Source organism: Geotrypetes seraphini, chromosome 4, assembly GCF_902459505.1.
Source record: "Geotrypetes seraphini chromosome 4, aGeoSer1.1, whole genome shotgun sequence".
Classification (NCBI taxonomy): domain Eukaryota; kingdom Metazoa; phylum Chordata; class Amphibia; order Gymnophiona; family Dermophiidae; genus Geotrypetes; species Geotrypetes seraphini.
In genome coordinates this window covers 127,273,804-127,295,642 of record NC_047087.1, presented here as the reverse complement: position 1 = coordinate 127,295,642, position 21,839 = coordinate 127,273,804, and the positions used below count along the sequence as shown (strand labels likewise).

The following is a 21,839-nucleotide window of genomic DNA, read 5'->3' as shown; positions in this document are numbered from 1 at the left end:
GCCGCTGCATCTTTCAACTTAAAATACACTAAGGGGAGCAGGGCAGACTGTCGCCGCCGCTTCCTCTCACCTCCGCCCGCCCTCGATTGAGCGACACGAGAAAACATATGAGCGACACGAGAAAACGTATGAGCGACGCCACAGAAAATAGTGAGCGATCGCTCATGCGCTCAGCTTAGAGGGAACATTGGTTGATGTTAGGTAGGTGTCCGCCTCCAGTGCCTGCTGGCAATTAGGCACTCGGGTGAGAAGCTCTTCAGAGTGGAACGGCAGGTAATTGAAAAATATCAAAAGAAAGTTTGTGGAACCTCCAGTCCCCAGCTCAATGCACCCTACTAGAAGGCTTCCTCCCCATCTAGTCCTTTCTTGTAATTTTCCTCCAGGTGGTCCTCACTCTCTGGATGTATCTTGGCAGTTCCTCTGCTGTTCCACAGCCTCTCTGTATGCCTCCTTAATGAACTTCTCTAACTCTCTGCTTGCCCTGGGATTGGTAGCATGGAATGTTGCTACTATTTGGGTTTTAGCCAGGTTCTTGTGACCTGGATTGGCCACAATGGAGACCATTGGTCTGATCCAGTATGGCTATTCTTATGGCATGTTTTATATGCACTGCCATAAATGTCTTATAGCACTATAGAAAAAAGTAGTACCATTTTCCCTGAAAATAAGGCTAGGTCTTATATTAATATTTGCTCTAAAAGACACATTAGGGCTTATTTTCAGGGGATGTCTTATTTTTTTGTGGGGGTTAAAATACCGGTTTTCCTGTTCAAAATGCAGATATCAGGGGACAAGATGGCGGCGGTGTGAGAGCTGATAGAGCCGGAGTCTGTCTTACCCCAGGATTTGCAGCTTTTCTGACATGATTTGGATCATGCCTCATACTAAACGTAAAGGCGTTATTCGGGGGGACCTCTCCATACCCGGACAAGCGCTGATAGACCGATTTCTAATGAGCTTGCCGGTCATTGAACAAGGGGAAGCTTCGCCCGCTGTTGCACTGCTGGAAGGAGCCACCGGTGCCTTGGGTCTTGAAACATCGCTCCCCCCCCCCCCCAACAGCTCAATCAATGCAGAATCCAGCGCAGGTCAGCGTGCGTCCCCAGATGGAGGGGGCCTAGACGCTGCCCGGGTCGCTGAGTCAATAGCTTCAGCAGGAATCTTGCAAATCGATTCCTCAGCGCCGGTTCTAGAGAACATATTGAGGACTCTCCAGAGACTCGAAGCGGCTACTACGAAATCAGCGGAAGATATTTCAAAAGTCGTGAGTAAATTAGAAGAGTTATCTACTTCTGTTCAGAATCTGCAAACTGATACAACTAAAAAGTTTGAAAAAGTAGATAAAGATATTTCATCATTGCAAGCAACTTCGGCTACTATGGTAAAGGACAGAATGTTTCTTCAACGTAAAATTGAACAATTAGAGAACTTTAATAGAAGATTGAATATACGAGTTTTGAATTTTCCCAAATTAAGTTTGACTACACCAATGGATCTCTTTAAAATATATTTAATAGAGATTTTAAAAATGCCAGTTGAATCAATACCACCGAGTAACAAAATATATTATTTACCTAAAAAATTGGAAAATTCCTCTCCTAAGGAATTAGATTTAATAAATTTAACTGGCCTACTTGAAACATCTCAGGAAGAAATTCAATATCGGGGAACTTTGCTCGTTTCATTTGTTTTTGAGCAGGACTTAAATATGATAATGACAATTTTCTTTTGCTTCTCCCAGAGTTTATTTCTGGGAGAAAAGATATGGATTTTTCCTGATGTAATTAAGTCCACCCAAGAGAGGAGAAAGTTTTTTTTGACTATGAGGGAGGAAACAATTAAAATAGGAGCTACCTGTTTACTAAGTTACCCTTGTAAATGTTTTGTCAAATATCAAGGAACTAAATATGTTTATTTTGTGCCTGAGCAACTTCATAGTTTTCTGGATGAGAAAAAGTTGATCCACAGTTAGAGCTGTATATAGGATTGTACTTAGCCTTGTATTTAGGATTGTATTTAGCCTTTTTCTTTGGTAAAATTAAGTATAGTTGGAGACCTCCTTATCTTTTATGTTCTTGTCTCATGTAGTGGTATAGTGGTCTAAGAAAGAGAGATTAATTACTTTATATGGCATATTGTTTGAGATTGTATTCTTTAAAACTTTATTTCTGATTGATTTCAACTATTATTATGCAATATATTATTTTTTTTTCTGTTGCTTATCTGTGTTACTGTAACAAGAGGATTCTTGTAATTGTATTAAGAAATTTATAAAGAAATTTTTTAAAAAAATACCGGTATTCCCTTTAAATCTACCATTAAATCAAGTGCATTGTGTCTGTGTACTTTGATTGGTCATGCACTCAGAAGGAGGCTTAAGACTCCAGTTGAACTGGGTGCCTAAGGCCCCTCCTTTGGGAGGGGGGCCTTAGCCTTAGGCATCTGAGCCAATCAGGGCCTTAGACACCCCCACTCCCGGTGCATTCCAGAATGCATCGGGAAGGGAAAAGCCCACCATTTTGCAGTGGCGGGCCTGCCAGCAGGAGGGACTAGACATCCCTCTTGCTGGCCATCAGATAAATGTACAGGGGCATTTGGGGTGGAGTCAGGGAGTGTCAGGGGTATCTTGGGGGGTCGTAGTAAAGTTGGGGAGTATTTGGTGGGGTTCAGGGAATGATGGGGCTAACAGCAGGCGGGAGTGGGCATCCCTCCTGCCTTGGACTGTGTCAGGAGGGTTCACTGTTGCGGCAGGAGAAATTGGACATTCCTCCTGCTGTGGCCATTCAGGGGGCGGTTTGTAGGTCAATCTTAACTGGGGCTTATTTTGGAGGTAAGGCTTACTGTATATTACGAGCATCATGAAAAATCACATAGGGCTTATTTTCCGGTTAGGTCTTATTTTCGGGTAAATACAGTAGTAGAAATAAACAGCCAGCATCTCCTCACCTAGTGTTTCTCTTACACCACCCTATTATCACTCCTAGAAATATAGAAACATGATGGCAGATAAAGGCCAAATGGCACATCCATTCTGCCCATCTGCAGTAACCATTATCTCTTCCTTTCTCTAAGAGATCCCATGTGCCTATCCCAGGCTTTCTTGAAATCAGACACAGTCTCTGTCTCCACTACCTCTACCAGGAGACAGTTCCATGCATCTACCACCATTTCTGTAAAAAAATATTTCCTTAGATTACTTCTGAGCCTATCACCTCTTAACTTCATCCTATGCCCTCATTCCAGAGCTTCCTTTCATTTGAAAGAGACTCGACTCATGCAGATTTACGCCATGTAGGTAAACGTCTCTATCATATCTCCCCTCTCCTGCTTTTCCTCCAAAGTATACAGATTGAGATCTTTAAGTCTGTTCCCCATAAGCCTTATGAAGAAGACCACACACCATTTTAGTAGCCTTCCTCTGGACCGACTCCATCCTTTTTATATCTTTTTGAAGGTACGGCCTCCAGAATTGTTCACAATATTCTAAATGAGGTCTCACCAGAGATTTATACAGGGGCATTAGTACCTCCTTTTTCTTACTGACCATACCTCTCCTTATGCATCCTAGCATCCTTCTAGCTTTTGCCATCACCTTACAACCTATTTGGCCACCTTAAAATCATCACATATAATCACACCCAAGTCCCACTCTTCTGTCATGCACATAAGTTCTTCACCCCCTAAACTTGGGTTTTTGTAGCCCAAATGCATGACCTTGCATTTTTTAGCATTAAATTTTAGCTGCTAAATTTCAGACTATTCTTCAAGCTTTGCCAGGTCTTTCTTCATGTTAGTCACACCATCCTGGGTGTCTACTCTATTGCAGATTTTGGTATCATTCATAAAAAAGCAAATCTTACTTCTTTCTCTCTGCCCTTTCCCCCATCATCACCCAGTTTCTTTCCCCTGTCCCAGGTGTAGGCAATTCCAGTCCTTGAGAGCCGGAGCCAGGTCAGGTTTTCATGATATCCACAATGAATATGTATGAGATGGATTTGCATGCACTGCCTCCTTTGAGATGCAAATCTATCTCATACATATTTATTGTGGATATCCTGAAAACCTGATTTGGCTCCAGCTCTCGAGGACTGGAATTGCCTACCCCTGCCCTATCCCATCATCTCTTGTCTCCCTTAAATCAGCCACTCCCTCAACAAGTTTATCCATATCTGGACAATTGACTGATCAGGGCTCTGTCGTTATCGGACGGGGAACAAGTAGTGGCTTCAGTGGTCCAGGTCTGGCAGAGCCTGGGCTGGATAGTGAATTTTCAAAAGAGCCAATTGGTTTTGTCCCCATCCCTGGAATACCTGGGAGAACTATTCAACACGACAGAAGGCTTAGTCTGTCTTCCAGAGGCATGCAGACAGAAGCTCTGTGCTCAGATAATGGACATGATGGCCAAGACATCTCCGGGGGCACTATCTTCAAGTACTAGGCTCCATGACAGCTACTATAAATGTGGTCCCTTGGCCAAAGGCTTACATGCATCCTCTCAGAATGCACTACTGTCTCTGTGGTCCCTACAAAAGGACTCCCTTCAAATGACTTTCCCATGCACTTCAGAATCCTGCCACGGTATGAGAATAGCTCCATCCATAGACATTATTATGGGGTATGCCTCTCAGAATAACTTTGGGTGATCTCACAACAGATGCTAGACTGTTCTGTTGAGGAGGCCATTTCAACAGATGCCCAGACCAGGAGCAGTGGTCGGCCTTCCAGAGGAAATGGTCCATCAGCAGGCTGGAGCTTCAGGCCATTCGATTGGCTTTACAAAAGCTGGAGAAGAGTCTGGAAGGACAGGTGGTTCAAGATTTCCCAGACAATGCTACAGTGGTGGCATATGTTAGTTGCCGAGGAGGCACCAGGGTGCACTGCTGATCCTGGAAACCCACTTATTGTTCTGGTAGGACAGATTTCTGTGGTGCATATAGCAGGAATGGACAATGTCCAAGCTGATTACCTCAGCAGGAAGACCTTAGACCTGAGAGAATGGATGTTATCTGTAGCAATGTTCCAGTCCATCAATGGGGTCTGCCAATTTTCAATCTGATGGCTGTGACTGAAGAATAAGAAGGCAGACCAGTTCTTCAATTGAAGATCTGAACCCGGAAGCGAAGGTCTGGATGCCCTAGTCCAGCTGTGGCTAAAGAATGAGGTCTTATATGTGTTTATTTCATTGCCCATGATAGGGCAGATACTTCACAGAATAGCAAACCACCCGGGGAGATTGGTCCTTATAGTACTGGATTGATCACACAGGCCATGGTACACAGACCTAGTCTGTCTTCAGAAGGCCAGGGTCTCAAGACTACCGGTACAGTCCGATCTTCGATCTCAGGGCTCAGAGATTTTAGAAGATCCGGAACGCTTTAGTCTTACGGCATGGCTTTAGAGTGCAAAGGATATTCAAAGGTAGTCATTGTTACTCTCCTCGGAGCCAAGAAGCCTATGATGGTCTCCGCTTATGCTAAGGCATAGGAGACATTTCAGCATTGGTGCAAGAAAGAGAAAGGTGGAACCATTTAGTGCTCTGATCACTGTGGTGCTAGCTTTCTTCCAAGCACGTCTCAACGAAGACCTCACAGTGGCTTCACGCAGGATCCAAGTGGTAGGCCTCTTGTGTTTCAGTGCTCTTGGATGCAAAGCTCCCCTGGCTTCTCATCTAGACATAGTCAGATTCCTAAAGGGGGCACGAAGGCTCAGACTAAGAACATTAGAAGTTGCCTCTGCTGGGGCAGACCAGAGGTCCATCCTGCCCAGCGGTCCGCTCCCGCGGCGGCCCATCAGGCCCACTGCCTGAACAGTGGTCTCTGACTAATTTTGTAATTTACCTCTAATCCTGTCCCTATAACCTTACCTCTACTCCTATCTGTACCCCTCAATCCCTTTGTCCTCCAGGTACCTGTCCAGACCTTCTTTGAAGCCCTGTAGCGTACTTCTGCCTATCACATCCTCCAGCAGCGCGTTCCATGTATCCACCACCCTCTGGGTGAAAAAGAACTTCCTGGCGTTTGTTCTAAACCTTTCCCCTTTCAATTTCTCCGAGTGCCCCCTTGTACCTGTGGTTCCCATTAGTTTGAAAAATCTGTCCCTATCCACTTTTTCTATGCCCTTCATGATCTTGAAGGTTTCTATCATGTCTCCCCTGAGTGCTTTTCCAGGGAGAAAAGCCCCAGCTTTTTCAGTCTGTCAGTATATGAGAGTTCCCCCATACCTTTTATTAGCTTAGTTGCTCTTCTCTGGACTCTTTCAAGTACCGCCATGTCTTAATTGAGGTACGGCGACCAGTACTGGACACAGTACTCTAGGTGCGGGCGCACCATTGCACGATACAGTGGCAGGATGACTTCCTTTGTCCTGGTTGTGATACTTTTCTTAATGATACCCAACATTTTGTTCGCTTTCCTTGAGGCTGTGGCGCACTGCGCCGACGCCTTCAATGTTGTGTCCACCATCACTCCCAGGTCTCTTTCAAGATTGCTCACCCCTAGCGGTGATCCCCCCATCTTGTAAGTGAAAACCATTTCCATCATGGAATCTTAACATGGTTTTACATGGACTCAGTAAGGCTCCTTATTAGCCTATTCAAGAAGCAACCGTGTTGGATCTTACCATCAAGACCATTTTCTTCATGGCCATTACATCAACAAGACGAGTCACAGAGCTGCAGGTCCTGTCATGCAGGGAACCCTTGCTCAAAATCACAGAGGTGGTAGTTTTCTTTCACATGGTTCCATCCTTTTTGCTGAAAGTCATTTCAGCTTTTTAAATCAATCAAGAGGTAAGATTGCCAGCATTCCAGACCATAGAGTCAAAGAAAAAGGACTAGATGTGAGTAGAGTCCTACATTATCTGGAGTTCACCAATGAGTTCCAACTGTTAGACATAGAAACCATCTATTTGTGCTCACTAGTCAGGCTAGACTTGGTAGACCAGTGTCTAAAGGCTACCATCTCAAGATGTATACAAATGACCATCTTGCCTGTGGCAAGCAATCACTGGTTTCCTTGAAAGCACATTCCACAAGAGGCATGGCTTCTTCATGGGCAGAAGCTCGGGCAGTTTTAACCAGGGAAGTTTGAAGGGCAGCGATCTGGTCCACTCTTCATATGTTTCCAAGTTCTATAGAGTGGATTTGGCAACATGGGAGGACACCGTCTTTGGGTCTTTAGTGTCATGAGCAGGCGCAGAGGTCCCGCCGTAGATTTCTGGGACTGTTTTTGTACGTCCCTACTGACCAGAATGACACACCTACTGTATTGCATTAGAAAAACAGATTAGGTTCTTACCTTGCTAATATCTTTTCTAGTAGATAGGTGTGTCATGCTGGAGCTTCACCCTGTCAGTATTTATTCCGCCTGCCTACTGTCTCAGTCAGGATGTTCGTGTCAAAACTAAGATTGTGATGTCAGTCAGACCTTAAGGGTATAATACATTGGGAAAATGTTTGAGCTCCATAAATGTTTCTGATTAGTATGGTTGTTTTGATGTTTTGCTTGTTCAGTTAAAATGCTTTAACATGTTTGCTAAAGCATGTTTAAAGCAGAACAGATTTGTAGTTTGAGGAGTCTCCCCATACCCCTCCTTCTTAATTGTTCTTATATAAGGCTATCGCAGTGTCTTGCAAACTTTCCGGCCGGAAGTGCGCGGTCGTCAATGCATTGACTTCATGTGCATTTGCGGATGCCCATTTGGCTGTGACCCGCTTCGGTGGAGGGATCCAAGAGGAGGGGAGGTGCAGGGAGAGGAGGAGAGACACAGGCAAGGAGGAGAGTCATCCGTGCCAGCTGACTGCCTACAGGATGACTCTCCTTGCCAGTGTGTCACGGCACACCTGAAATCTCAGGAGACACACTGTTGTTGCGATACACTGTGCTCTCGCCTGCTTTGGTACAAACTGAAGGGGGTAGTAGAACCCTCTGGAGCAAGGAGGAGGAGTTGAAAACCTGGAATGGATTCTTTCTACATAGCTCATGAGCATGTGAAGAATACCGTAGTGTCCAGAATGACACAGATATGTAATAGAAAAGATATTAGTAAGGTAATCAACCATATTAACTCCTGATAAAATCTCACTGGTTACCACTTTCCCACAGGATTACTTATAAAACTTGACCTCACATTCAAAATAAAAATCTTCCATACTCCAGAATTCATGGATAGGTTGATTATCCCTTATTGCTCTTCAAGAATGCGTAGATCAAATAATCAATATCTCTTAAATATTCCCTCCTTTCACCACTTATTTTGTGACACTACACTCAAAAAGATCTTCTTAGTGACAGCACCCACTCTATGGAATTCATTGCCATTGACCCTCCGGGAAGAATCCTCATTAGACAAATTCAAATCTAATCTAAAACCTTTTCTGTTTAAAGATGCCTAGAACTTGTAATATCCAGAATTCTAATTTACAAATTCACATGCAGAGCACACCCCCTTCCTATTGTGCTTACCCTTTTTGTACATCCTATTAATTATTGTATTTCACCTCCCTCTCCACATGTATATGAATGTTTTGTCTCTGTCTGTGATTTTAATATGTGGTATCCCTGATTTTTAGATTATTGTACACTGCTTAGATACTTATTAAATAAACTTGGAAGAACCTGATCTTTTTCTGCCCACACTCAGAGACTGCCATATGGGAGAACTAGGATGCAAACCTAGCATCCAGCAGAGAAAAAGCCAGCAGGCTCTGATAAGTTATTGTCATAATTAGAAAGGCAGCCTGTGGACCATTAGTCTTGATTAAGGACAAGAGTCCAGTTTAACCAGGAAGAATAGTCCACATACTGTGGCTCTGGGAATCAAACCAGCTATCCTGCTGCACCCATGCAGCAGTCACCACCTGCAGAATGCAGAGCATTTAGGCCTGTGACTTAGCTGAAAACTCGTTATAGCAGTGACATTGAGTTTGTTTCTCTGTCTTCATCTGCTGGCAGGATGACATGTATCCAGTCTAGCAGGATTCATGAAAAGGAAATTATCAGGTAAGAATACATTTTTCCTTTCTAGAGCTAGTGCATTTATTAGTTTCAGGATAACTTCATATTTGCTCTGGGTAGGTGGATAGAGTGCTCCTAGAATGTAACTTTTTTTCTGGCATTTTTCTCCAACGCCTTTAGGCTCTCTGTGCAGTGGAACTGAAGGTTGGAATTTGATGCAGTGAGCCTTCATTTGTATTGACAGGATTTTTCACCCATTTGTAACTTTGCTGCACCCTCTACCCACATAGCCCAGCCATTGTAGCAGATCTCCTGTCTGACTCGTACTGCAGTTCTCCCCAAACCTTATACACTCACATGGTCTGGCTACTTGGTGGTGGTAATGACTGACTGACCTATCTAGTCTTTGTAGCATCTTCAGCTAACCCATAGAGTAGAAACTGGGCTTTGAGATCAGTTGGATCACCTGCAGTGGTCAAGACTGCTGTTTAGCTATTAAGTTATTATTACCGTATTTTTCGCTCCATAAGAAGCACTTTTTTCCCCACCCAAAGGTGGGTGGAAATGTCAGTGCGTCTTATGCAGCGAAGATATAAATTTTTAACACCCCTCCCCCCAGTCAGGCCTTTTAAAAACACCCCAGTACCTTTTTTTTAACCCTCATCCCTTTTTAAAACACCCCCCACCCCGTCCTGTCCCATATTCTTCAAATCTCCCTCATTGCCTGGAGATCCAGTGGTGTGTCGGCCGGCAGGTGCAAGCCCTCCGCCCGCCTGGGCCAACGCCACCTCTTCCCGTCCTTTTCCGCACCTCCTTAAATGTCTCCCATTGCCTGGTGGTCCAGCGGTGTGTCGACCTCCGAATGGTGCCTTCAGTTCTCGCCTGCCTGGGCCAGCGCCGCCCTCCTTCAGTTCTCATTCAGAGGGTGGCGCTGGCCCAGGTGGGCGGAAAGCTCGCACCTGCTGGCCAACACACCACTGGACCACCAGGCAATGGGAGACGGGGTTAAAAAAAGTTTTTTTTTAATTTTTTGAGATGGGACATGTTTTTTCCGGCGCTGTGGGCCGTTCTGGTTATTCCCCGAGTCTGATTTTCTTTCTATGCAAGCCGCGGCAGGGTAAGTTTTGCGGGGATTGAATCCGACTTTCCCTAGCAACAGCAGCAGATGAATCCAGAGACCAATGGGATAGCACACATCTACCAGCAGGCGGAGATAGAGAAACTGATTAACAGGTGGTCCTATTGGCTGGCACTCCTCCTGTATCTCCAGTATTCTCTATCTCCCAGCAGGAAAAGGTCGCTATTCAACTAGCTCCTGAATTCTGGCTGTGACTGGAAAATTATTTTCTCCTGTTGAGGTTTCTCTTCAGTGAGACTGCCATTCTGTTTCTCCTGTTGTGGTTTCTCTTCAGTGAGCTGGCAATGCTATTTCTCCTGTTGAGATTTTCTCTTCAGTGAGACAGGGGTGTCCGGCTGAACGGTGCTGGCTTTAGAGGTTACACCTGGGCCCCCCCAGGTCCCTGCCTCACCCTCCCTCCATTGCTAGAGGGTCTGACTAGGTTTCAAATTTTTTTCTTCTTTACCTTCTCTGTTAAAAAAAAAAAAGAGACCACAGTTCCTGCATTCTGCTCTGTTACTGCTGATCAACCAGCTTTAACTGGCTTCAACCGGCCCTAACAACAAGCTTGTGAGTATGTCTGTTTGAACTTCAGGTTCTGTTTGGGAGTCTTAGTAATGTGGGTTCGGTCAATGTACGTTTAAGGCATGGATATTTTATTGAGGCTAAGTTTTGTGACTAGAAATCCGTGGAGGGAGCCGGGACTTCCCGCCCTTTGCATGCACGCGCTTGGTTTTCTTGTTGGATACAGCACAGCAGTAGCGGTGCGATTTCATGCTCACACTTGTTCTCATTGTTGGGTTTCAGTTCAGCAGTAGTAGTCCTGTTTATTCTGAGGTTCTCTTTCATCGGTGTTTGTCACGACCATGTGCAGCTGATTGTGCAGGTGCCGGTTTATAGCAGCGCGCATGAGATGGGACATGTTTTTTTCCGGCGCTGGGGGCCGTTCTTCTGGTTATTCCCCGAGTCTAATTTTCTTTCTATGCAAGCCGCGGCAGGGTAAATTTTGCGGGGCTTGGATCCGACTATGTTTGTAGGAGCGTTGATGCAGCGGCCATGTGTCAGCGAGAATCAGGCGTGTGCTTGGGTCTCCGGCAATGGCGGGAGAGCTGCAGCATTCCGGTAGTTTGTTTCCAGCTGTCTTTGATCAGGGTATGCCGGGGCTTCTCTCCTTTCCGGTTCAGACAAGTTGTATGTGTTTCACCAGCTTTGGGACAAGCTTGGGCAGATTTATATGTCTATGTCTGTGTTCCTGCTGTACTCCCTTGAAGGAAGCTGCTTGTTAATTGGACTCTGGGGTTAACACTCAAGGGGTTTATCAGAGAGACTCTGACCTGTTCTAGGTCACCCAGTCTCGGTTTGTCTCCAGACTGGGGCGACATACGGCAATTCACGGCACGGTGAGATCAGCAGTAAGATAGTGCCCTGTATTTCACACAGGTATATCATTGTCTCTCTTGGGGTCCCTGCAGATTGAGCCTTTGTCTATTGGTAATTGTCCTTATTTGGGCCTCTGTGCTGAGCTGCATGTGTGTAGTAGTGGCACAGGATATATATGCCTAAAGGTAGTACAAACAGTTTCCAAGTTCGGGCTATCTATGGGCATAATGGCACTTCGCATCTTCCTGGGCCAGGACTCTCTTTCTCTATTTCTGAGGGGGCCTGGACTTCAGATTTCCATGCTTATCACGCTGGTTTCTCCTGTCACCATTTTCTCCTGGTACATGCTAGACGGGGCCCCCGACCAAACAGGAAGGGCTGTACAGCTCCTTTTAACCAGGAGCCAGTTACCTATTCTATCAAACCCGCGGAAGATCACGCGCTATGTGGCTGTTAGCCTCATCCCTGAAGCTCTCATTAGCGATGTGAGCTTTGTCTGATACCTGTAAGGATGCTGTTGTTTTCCACGGGGCGGTAGATGCAGCATCTTGATTGAGTCTAGTACGTATTCACTTTAAAGGACATACGTATTTCACTCATGTTGCATGGAGTTAGTACTGTTTCATGGTTCCAGTATATTCCTCTTTACTTTGTGAAACTTGATTTTTCCTAGGAGAATCTTCTTGCAGGCCCGCAGTATCCCAGACTTCAAGAATAAATGGGATACCTATGTGGGATCACTGCGAGAGTCATACCAATGAATAGGGTCGCTAGGATATAGACTTAATAGAGCAGGTCAGTAGAGTTAAGGGGGCCAGTAGACTTAAAAGGGGGTCAATGGTATGGGCAGACTTGATGGGCTGTAGCCCTTATCTGCCGTCATCTTTCTATGTTTCTATCCTACAGTTCTCATCCTGCCATTCCCTGACCTTCTGCACTTCATTCTGAGGGGATCTTGACTTCTTCCAATGACTCTTCAGGCTTTCTCATGAGGGTGAAGACGCTATAATGTCAGGTCAGGGGGCTGTGAAGATTTTTCAGGATGCTTGCAACTTTGCATCCTCCTCAGGTTTCCAGTTCGTTCTTGGAGTCTCTATGTTTTTTGTTTCCCTTTTCAGTGTTACTGGTCCTCAGGACAGTTCTTGTAGTTCTTCGGGAACTAAGGGACGTTGTTCCACTTACTGCATGGTGCCCAAGACGGGGGCATTGGGCTGGCTGGATTCCATTCTGCTGAATTAGTTTCTCAGGGTTACACATTTCTGCAGAAAAACTGGGAGAATATTTACATTTTCCCTATGGACTCAGAATCGGCACTAGGTTTGCTTGCCTCTCTTTGAGCAGCGCTTTCGGTTTTGGCACATGCCATTTCACCTACCCAAGGCTTCAAGAACATTTTAGAAAATGTGGGCAGTGGTACCGTTTTGGCGCTACCAGGTGATTCACTAATTTTGTTACTGACATGCATCACCTTACACTTATCTACGTTTCCCGCGGTGAAGCCTGTTGGCTTCTGGTATGTTGTGTATATCCTCTTTGGTAAATACAGATGCCTAAAATGTGTTCAGTTTGACGGTGATGGCTTTGTCCTCCTTTAGCACTCCCTTAATTCCATGGTCATCCAGTGGCTCACCACTTCCTTCGCGGGTCGTTTCCCCTTACTATATCGAAAGAACGGCTTGAAGTTTTTTGCCTCCTTGGCTATTTTTTCCTCGTAGTCTCTTTTGGCCCCTCTTACCGCTTTATGGCACCTCCTTTGATGTTGTTTGTGCTTTTTCCAGTTTTCATCCGTTTTTAACCTTTTCCATTCCTTAAACAAAGTCTTCTTGTCTCTGATCGCTTCCTTCACCGCTACAGTGAGCGTGCATCTTATGGAGCGAAAAATAAGGTACTTTCTTTTCAGCCTCCATAGTAAGAAATTCTTTCCTTTTGTGTGTTACCTTTCCACTGGGCCCTACACTGGACACACATATAACACTCTCCTTACATCTTTCTAAATAGGAGTTGTACATGTTTCTTCTCTGTTTGCTTGCAGGATTTCTCTCCTCTTTTGTCCTGAGTTCTGGGAGCTGGGAAATTGCTGGAGGTATGAACCTGTGGAATGAGAGATGCAGAGTATCAACGCCCAGCAGTGACCTATACTCATCAGCTTCATCATGTGTCTTCTATCAGCTCACTACATGTCCTACGGTGAGAGAATTTAGCAAAGGGTATGATCAAAGGTATACCAAAAGCTTCTCTATCTTCTCATTTTTCTGCATTTTTATCTGCTTTCTTATTGTCTCCATGCTTCATCTAACTCCACCCCTGGCTTGTCTCTTGTGCTGCTTCCTTCCCTCCTTATCCCCCATGTTTGCTCATTACATGCTGCTGCCCCCAGCTCATCTTCCTATTGGCTCATTTCCTGCACTGTTCTAGCTTCCTCTTATAGAAGTTTTTCAATGAAAGGCCCGGGGTCCAATGGCAGCTTTCATCATCCTCATTCTGGCTTTTTTTCTGCTATTCTCTGCCTCTATAACCAAGTTCATGACAGGAAGAGAGAAGAGGACAGGAGGAAGAGCCATGCTTGAAGGACAAGACAATTCTCTGTTTCAACTGTTTATTAATTTTTTATGAGAACATACAAAGAGCGCATGACAGTATATAACAATGAATACAGTAAAAGCACTTATTTTCTATACATGAAACAAAGAACCCCCTTCGCAACCCATCCCCCCTTCCTTTTTCTGGATGTGTATTGAAATCTCAAAACTGACAGGATCATATAAACATATTATTTTAAAGATCTTTTACGTAAATTTCCAGTGGACCCCAAATTTCCTTAAATTTTCTGGAATCACCTAGTTGCTCTGCTAATATTTTCTCATAAGGTAATATAAACAAAGAGTCTCCCACCAGAAAAGTAGATTTAATCTGTCCCATTGTCGTCTCCCACCAGAAAGGTAGATTTAATCTGTCCCAAGCTTATATATTACCTGCAAGCTTTGCACTAGTTTTCAAAGCAAAAGTTTGCATATGCATCAGGGGCTGTAAAAACCAAAAGGTGTTATTCAGCAGGTATCACCTATTGTTAATAGCTTCTCTCTTCTCCCTTGCAAACTGCAACTGTCATGCTTTTAATTATTTATGTATATATGATTTATGTGGTGAATACATGAATTGGAGTTTTGGACCTATATTCTGATCTATTTATTTATATTCTGGATCTTGTGGATCGGAAGATCGTTTGTTTTCTTAGAATGCTATTCTGTATATAAATATTATTGCTATTTAAATTTCTGCAGTCACGACTAGACCTATTATTTCACAACCATTGCAGTTTCCCTTTACCATTTAGCAATGCAATCACCTCAGCTCCTCAACCTCTTGACCAATTTTCATTGACTCATCCCCTTCAACAAAGCAGAAAAAATAGTCCTATGTGCTCACATCAAAGAAATAGGCATTAAATCCTCATTAACACCTGCTCTAGAAGCATGAACTACCGTGTTTCCTTGAAAATAACACCTACCCCTAAAATAAGCCCTAGTATGATTTCCGGGGTAGGTCATAATATAAACCCTACCCCAAAAATAAGCCCTAGTTGGATCAACCCCCAAAACCCCTCCCAAATGTCCCTGAAACTCCCCTGATTTGCCAGCGGCAGTGCTTCGCTTCCCTTCCCCCCCCCATGTGCAACATCTTTCCTTCCCTCTCACCCATCCTCTTGCGCAGCATCTTTCCATCCCTCCTTCCCATCTCGCGCAGCAGAACCCCACCGACCCTCCCACTGCGAGGCCGACATGCCTCCGTTCTAAACAGTGGCGGTAGCAGCACTGAACAAGCTGCTTTGCAGCCTTCCCTGGCTGGTCCTTCCATCCCTCTTCCACATTACTGATGATGTCATCAGTGACGCAGCACAGGGAAGGCCCCAGCGGGGATGGCCGCGAAGCAGCCTGTTCAGTTCTGCTGCCACTGCTGTTTTGGAACAGAGGTATGTCAGCATCTGGATGGGAGGATTGTCAGGGTTCTACTGCACGGGGGGGATGGGAGGGAGAGATGGAAAGATGCCACGCAGGGGGATTGGTTGGCATGGTCATCGGGGTTCTGCTGCATGGGGGAAATGGCTTCGTATTGTCCGTACAATATCCCCAAATTAGTGAAGATCGCTCACTGCAGCAGTCCTGGGATTTCTAGCCCCAAATGCTAGCTTTAGTTGTGCTGCGACACCCTAAACACTGATTCTAACAGTCTTTTAAAAGTTGTCAAAATGGTGCCAGACGCACTTCAGCACAGGCTTCCATTACAGTAAACAGGCAAGTGGCTTATCCTTTGGAGCTGTTTGGTATTGTCATTACTTCAGAAAAGCCTATGTTATTATTTGTTCCACAAAGATCTCAAGACTTTTTTTAATTTCAGAAATGTTATGACATCTGAAATTCAGTTTGTTTAAGAATGATCTGTAATTTGTTTATTTGTTAACCATTTAAAACTCTATTTTATAGGAAAAATGTGGCATACAAGAACAATAATTAGATTAGATCCAACACGACACAATGAAATTGCTTTCATGGTTCTGCTGCATGGGGGGGAGGGGGAGGAGGGATAGAAAGTTGCTGCACAAGGGAATGGGTGAGAGATGATCGTTGTACACACACATCCCCCGAAAATAAGCCCTAGTGCGTTTTTTGGACCCAAAATTAATATGACAGTGCCTTATTTTTGGGGAAACACGGTAGTTTTTTACTCCTCTTCACATCATGAGCTAAAGCCACAACATTAGAGAACTGTGCGCTTGGCCTGAGGGCCGCGAAGGCACTTCTTTGCATCTGGGTTGATCAACTCATACCTTCATAAACCTTAGTTTTAAATTCTCAGTGTGCTGACTTTTATGCAAGTACTCGCCTTCACCTACAGTTTTCTCATCCACAAAACTCCTTTTTGCATAGGGCTTCTATAATGGTGCAGAAAGCAGTGCTATAAGCTCTTTGCTAAAGAGAGTTACAAACAAAAATAAACTGAATCAAATATTAATTTTATTGCAAATATAAGAAAGTTAAAATTTAGACTTTTAAGCTGCTAAAGCTTGCAGAGAAAATGAACTTTCCTGTTTATGATATAGGTGGTTTTGAAAATCCCCCCCCACCCCACCACCATCATTTTCTATCCACGTTTGCTATAGATATGACACCAGTTGCTCTTCCATAATTTCTTAGTGTAGCAAAATCCCTGCTGAGGGAATGTGGTGGAGATGATGGTGTCACATCATGGATGATATAAACAGTTGGGAATCTTCTGTTGCCTGCCTGAGATTTTGAAATCTCTGACACTGAGCTCTTTGTATTTCAGGTGATATTGTGCCAGTGCCACTGCTATGTGGCTGAAGATCAGCAGTTCCACTGGCCTGAAAAGGTGAGAGAGAATGAAGCTTTGCTGAAACAATCCATATTCTTGGTCTGACCCAGTATGGCAGGGGTGTCAAACTCAGGCCCACGGGACAAATTTGGCCCGCCATTTCTTCCCTCCCTCCATCCTGGCTTCCCGGTCTCAGAGAATCGCTGGTTGGCTGTAGTGATCCTAGCAGGCTGCCTTAGCCTCAGCAACACGTTCCCTCTGCTGCGGTCCCGTACGTCAGAGGAGGGGTGGGACCACGGCAGAGGGAATGTGCTGCGAAGGCCAACGGCAGCTTGCTAGGATTGCTACAGCTGACCGGCAAACCTCTGCAGGCTGCTTTAATAGAAACATAGAAAGGTGACGGCAGAAAAGGGCTACAGCCCATCAAGTCTGCCCACTCTACTGGCCCACCCCATTAAGTCTGAGTGCTGCTCGACCCACGTAGGGATCCCACGTGGATGTCCCATTTATTCTTAAAGTCGAGCACGCTTGTGGCCTTGATTACCTGCATCGGAAGTTTGTTCCAGTGATCCACCACTCTTTCTGTGAAGAAATACTTCCTGATGTCACCTCTAAATTTCCCTCCCCTGAGTTTGAGCGGGTGCCCCCTTGTGACCGAGGGTCCCTTGGGAAGGAATATATCGTTTTCTACCTCGACACGACCTGTGACGTACTTAAAAGTCTCAATCATGTCACCCCTTTCCCTGCGCTCCTCTAGAGAGTACAGCTGCAATTTGCCCAGTCTTTCCTCGTATGAGAGACCCTTGAGTCCAGAGACCTTCCTAGTGGCCATTCGCTGGACCGACTCAGCTCGAAGCACATCTTTACGGTAATGTGGCCTCCAGAATTGCACACAGTACTCTAGATGAGGTCTCACCATGGTTCTATACAGTGGCATTATGACTTCAGGTTTGCGGCTGACGAAGCTTCTATTGATACATCCCATCATTTGCCTCGCCTTGGATGAAGCCTTCTCCACTTGTTTGGCAGCCTTCATGTCTGCACTGATGATCACTCCCAAGTCCCGTTCCTCTGAAGTCTTAGCTAGTGTTTCTCCATTCAAGGTGTATGTTCTGCATGGATTTCTGCTGCCGAGATGCATGACCTTACACTTTTTAGCGTTGAAGCCCAGCTGCCATGTCGTGGACCATTTTTCCAACTTGATCAGATCCTGCGTCATACCATCCGTGGGATTGCTTCCACCCACTATATTACACAGTTTGGTGTCGTCGGCGAACAGCGCTACTTTACCCTGAAGCCCTCGGGTCAAGTCCCTTATGAATATGTTAAAAAGGGATGGTCCCAGGACTGAGCCCTGCGGCACACCGCTAGTCACCTCCGATGTCTCAGAGAGGGTGCCATTGACCACCACTTTCTGAAGTCTTCCACTCAGCCAGTCGTTGACCCACGCCGTTAGTTTCTCACCTAACCCCATCGATTTCATCTTGTTTAATAGTCTACGGTGTGGGACACTGTCAAAAGCTTTACTGAAATCCAAGTATACTATGTCCAGAGACTCTCCCGAGTCCAGCTTTCCTGTCACCCAATCAAAGAAGCTGATGAGATTGGACTGGCATGACCTGCCCTTAGTGAATCCATGTTGACAGGGATCCCTCAGATTCCCATCATCCAATATCGCGTCTAATTTCTCTTTAAGTAGAGTTTCCATGAGTTTACACAATATTGATGTGAGACTTACTGGTCTGTAATTTGCGGCCTCCGCTCTGCAACCCTTTTTGTGCAGAGGAACCACGTTGGCAGTTTTCCAGTCCAGGGGGACTCTCCCCGTGCTTAGGGAGAGATTGAAGAGTATTGCTAATGGTTCCGCCAAAACATCGCATAGCTCTCTGAGCACTCTTGGGTGCAGATTGTCCGGTCCCATGGCTTTGTTCACCTTGAGTCTTGACAGTTCTTTGTAAACATCAGCTGGTGTGAACTCAAACTTCTGAAATGGGTCTTCCATGCCTTGCTTTGCTGCTAGCCGAGGCCCGTGCCCTGGTGCTGCGCAGGTAAAGACTGAACAGAAGTAATCATTCAGTAGTTTGGCTTTATCGGAGTCTGTTTCTACATAATTCCCGTCTGGTGTTCTAAGGCGTACTATCCCGTTTGCGTTCTTTTTCCTGTCGCTAATGTATCTGAAGAAGGATTTGTCCCCTTTCTTGATGTTCTTTGCTAGAGTTTCTTCCATACGAATTTTGGCCTCCCTGACTGCTGTTTTGACCGCTGCAGACTTTTTCCTGTATTCAATGTTTGCTTCTTTTTCCCCCGTGCGTTTGTATGAGAGAAATGCTTCTTTCTTCTCCTTGACGAGGCACGATACCTCATTTGTGAACCATTGGGGTTTCTTTTTTCTTTGTTGTTTGGTTACCGATTTTATGTAGCGGATAGTTGCCTCATGAAGGATCGATTTCAAGGTTGACCACATAGCCTCCACATTAGTAGTTACTTCTTGAACCTGCAGCGTCTGATAGACGAAATCTCCCAATGTGAGACCAGGAAGCCAGGATGGAGGGAGGGAAGGAACAGAGGGCCAAATCTCGGGCCAAAAGGAAAGATGCCAGACCTTCAGGGGAGGGAAGGGAAATGGAAGAGAAGAAGAAAGAAGGAGATCTTGGCAAGCGAGTTATCAGAAGACAACCAGAGCCTGGGACCACAACATGATTTGAATAATGACCAGACATCAAAAGGTAGAAAAAATAATTTTATTTTCTGTTTTGTGATTACAATATGTCAGATTTGAAATGTGTTTCCTGCCAGAGCTGGTGTTAGAGAGCAAGCGTGAACTAGGACCTAAAAGAGAGAGGAAAAGTCTTTTTTATTTATTTTGTTTACATCACAGAGCCGGCGTGGGGTTAGAGAGGTTGTAACCCTATACTTCTACTAAGACTAATAATAACAACAGTTTATATACCGCAATACCGTTAAGTTCTATGCGGTTTACAGAAGATTAGTGGAGTACAAGTTGAGTTGACGTACAAGTTGAGTTAACTTAAGGGATGTGGGAACAATGGGGAGAAAGGGCAAGGGAGGGGAAAGAGGGAAGTGGGTCAGCTGTCTAGGTATTTCAGGAATAGGTGAGTTTTGAGGCGTTTCCTGAATACCTCATAAGTGGTGGGCAATAGGAGTTGTTCTAGGTCTTTACCCCATAGAGCAGCCTGATGTGAGAGAAGATGCTCATGGTGTTTTTTTAGTTTGCATCCTCTAACCGGGGGAGAAACGAAGTGCGAGTGGGAGCTTCTCTTGTGTTTGTTGGCTGAGAAGGAGAATAGGTCAGTGATGTATTTAGGGGTTAGACCGTAGAAAACTTTAAAACAGAGGCAGGCGAACTTAAACTTTACACGAGCTTCCATCGGCAGCCAGTGTAGCTGTCCTTTATTAAGGGGCACATTTAGCGTGCACTAAATTGGTTAGCGTACCTTAATAAAAAGACCTCTAAGTATCTTAAAAATTTGGCCTGCGACTTAGCCTATGTTTTAGATTTCGGCCCCTTATGTGATTGAGTTTGACACCCTGATCGACTTCTTCCGTCTGTGAAGGAGGCCTGTATATCACATCAATGTAAATATATTCACCATTCCCTCTTTCCAAATTGAGCCACAGTGCCTCTTCCTTGCCCTGCAGATCCTGCAATTGTGTGGCTTTAATATGATCTTTAACATATAAAGCTGTTACTCCTCCTTTTCTTCCTACCCTGTCTTTCCTGAACAGATTATAGCCCGGTATAACTACATTCCAGTCAACAAAATCCTGGGTGGAGTAGAACGGGTACAAGTGGATCGATTTTTCACTCCGTCAAAAATTACAAAGACTGTTTGGGCTAGATTCACAAAGCCTACCTTTGTTGGCCGATCCATGGCCAAGTCCCATGCGAAATTGCAAACAAGTCTGAAAACAATCCATTTACAGCTATAAACTATTGTGAACTATAAAGTGCCTCTGCTGCTTCTATGATAAAATACCCCAACACATATTTCCGCAAAACAGCAAACATAAATGACCAGGAAACCCTGTTGAATGCTTTCTCGGCTTCAGAACTAATCAAGAGGAAATAGATTATCCCTATGTACCATCTCCAAAGAAACATGGATTTTTCAAAGGTTCTTAGCTATCTGTCCATCCCAGTTCATTGTCATTCGCACGCAGGACTTCGGCGCACCGACACTGCAGCGCAGACAAATCGGCGCAAGACCCCCAGCGCGCCACCTAAAAAGTTACTTTTAAAGAGCTCCGACACGGGGTTTGAGTGGGGAACCCCCCAGTTTACTTCATACTCTTCGCGCTGCCGTTGGGGTGTTGGAACCCTCCATTATAGAGTAAACTTAACTTTTTCCTGATTTTATAGGAAAAAGTTAAGTTTTCTCTATAATGTGGGGTGTTGCACCCCCCCCCAACTGCAGCACGAAGAGTATGAAGTAAAGGGGGGGTTCCCCCCACACACCCTGTCAGAGCTCTTTAAAAGTAACTTTTTAGGTGGCGCACTGGGTCTTGCGCCGAATTGTCTGCACTGCAATGTTGGTGCGCCCTAGTCTCGCGCGCTTTTGTCCTGTCACGGTCTACCCCACACAAGATCAGTTGATTAGCCAAAAGATCAGCTAGAATCTTGGCCAGTAGCTTCATCTCAAAATTAAGCAGAGAAATAGGGTGATGAGATTCAGGTAATGAATGGTCTTTGTCAGATAATGGAACATCATAATATGGACCAATGAAAGTGACTCTGGTAAAAGCTTCACTGAAATAATCTTATTAAACATATCCTTCAAAGGAGATGCCACATACTCATAGAAACATAGAAGATGACGGCAGAAAAGGGCTACAGCCCATCAAGTCTGCCCACTCTGCTTACCCACCCCCTGTCTATGCCCTAATGACCCAATTTCCTTATCTTGACCCTCGTAGGGATCCCACATGGGTATCCCATTTATTCTTAAAGTCTGGCACGCTGTCTGCTTCGATCACCTGCACTGGAAGCTTGTTCCAATGATCAACCACTCTCTCTGTGAAGAAATACTTTCTGGTGT

At 44.9% G+C, this 21,839-nt stretch overlaps 1 protein-coding gene across 3 annotated transcripts in view; it reads left to right on the top strand.

Annotated features, from left to right (window-relative positions):
* PSMG1 (proteasome assembly chaperone 1) overlaps nucleotides 1–21,839 on the top strand; it is a 40,017-nt gene that overhangs the window by 10,321 nt on the left and 7,857 nt on the right. For 2 of the 3 annotated variants that reach the window (XM_033943414.1, XM_033943412.1), the window contains exon 3: nucleotides 781–2,184. In XM_033943414.1, the coding sequence (XP_033799305.1) occupies nucleotides 863–1,972 (1,110 nt within the window). In that variant the 5' untranslated portion in view covers nucleotides 781–862 and the 3' untranslated portion in view covers nucleotides 1,973–2,184. Of the gene's footprint in view, nucleotides 1–780; nucleotides 2,185–13,483; nucleotides 13,639–16,776; nucleotides 16,840–21,839 lie in introns of those variants that run through there. The other variant, XM_033943415.1, reaches the window with a different exon arrangement.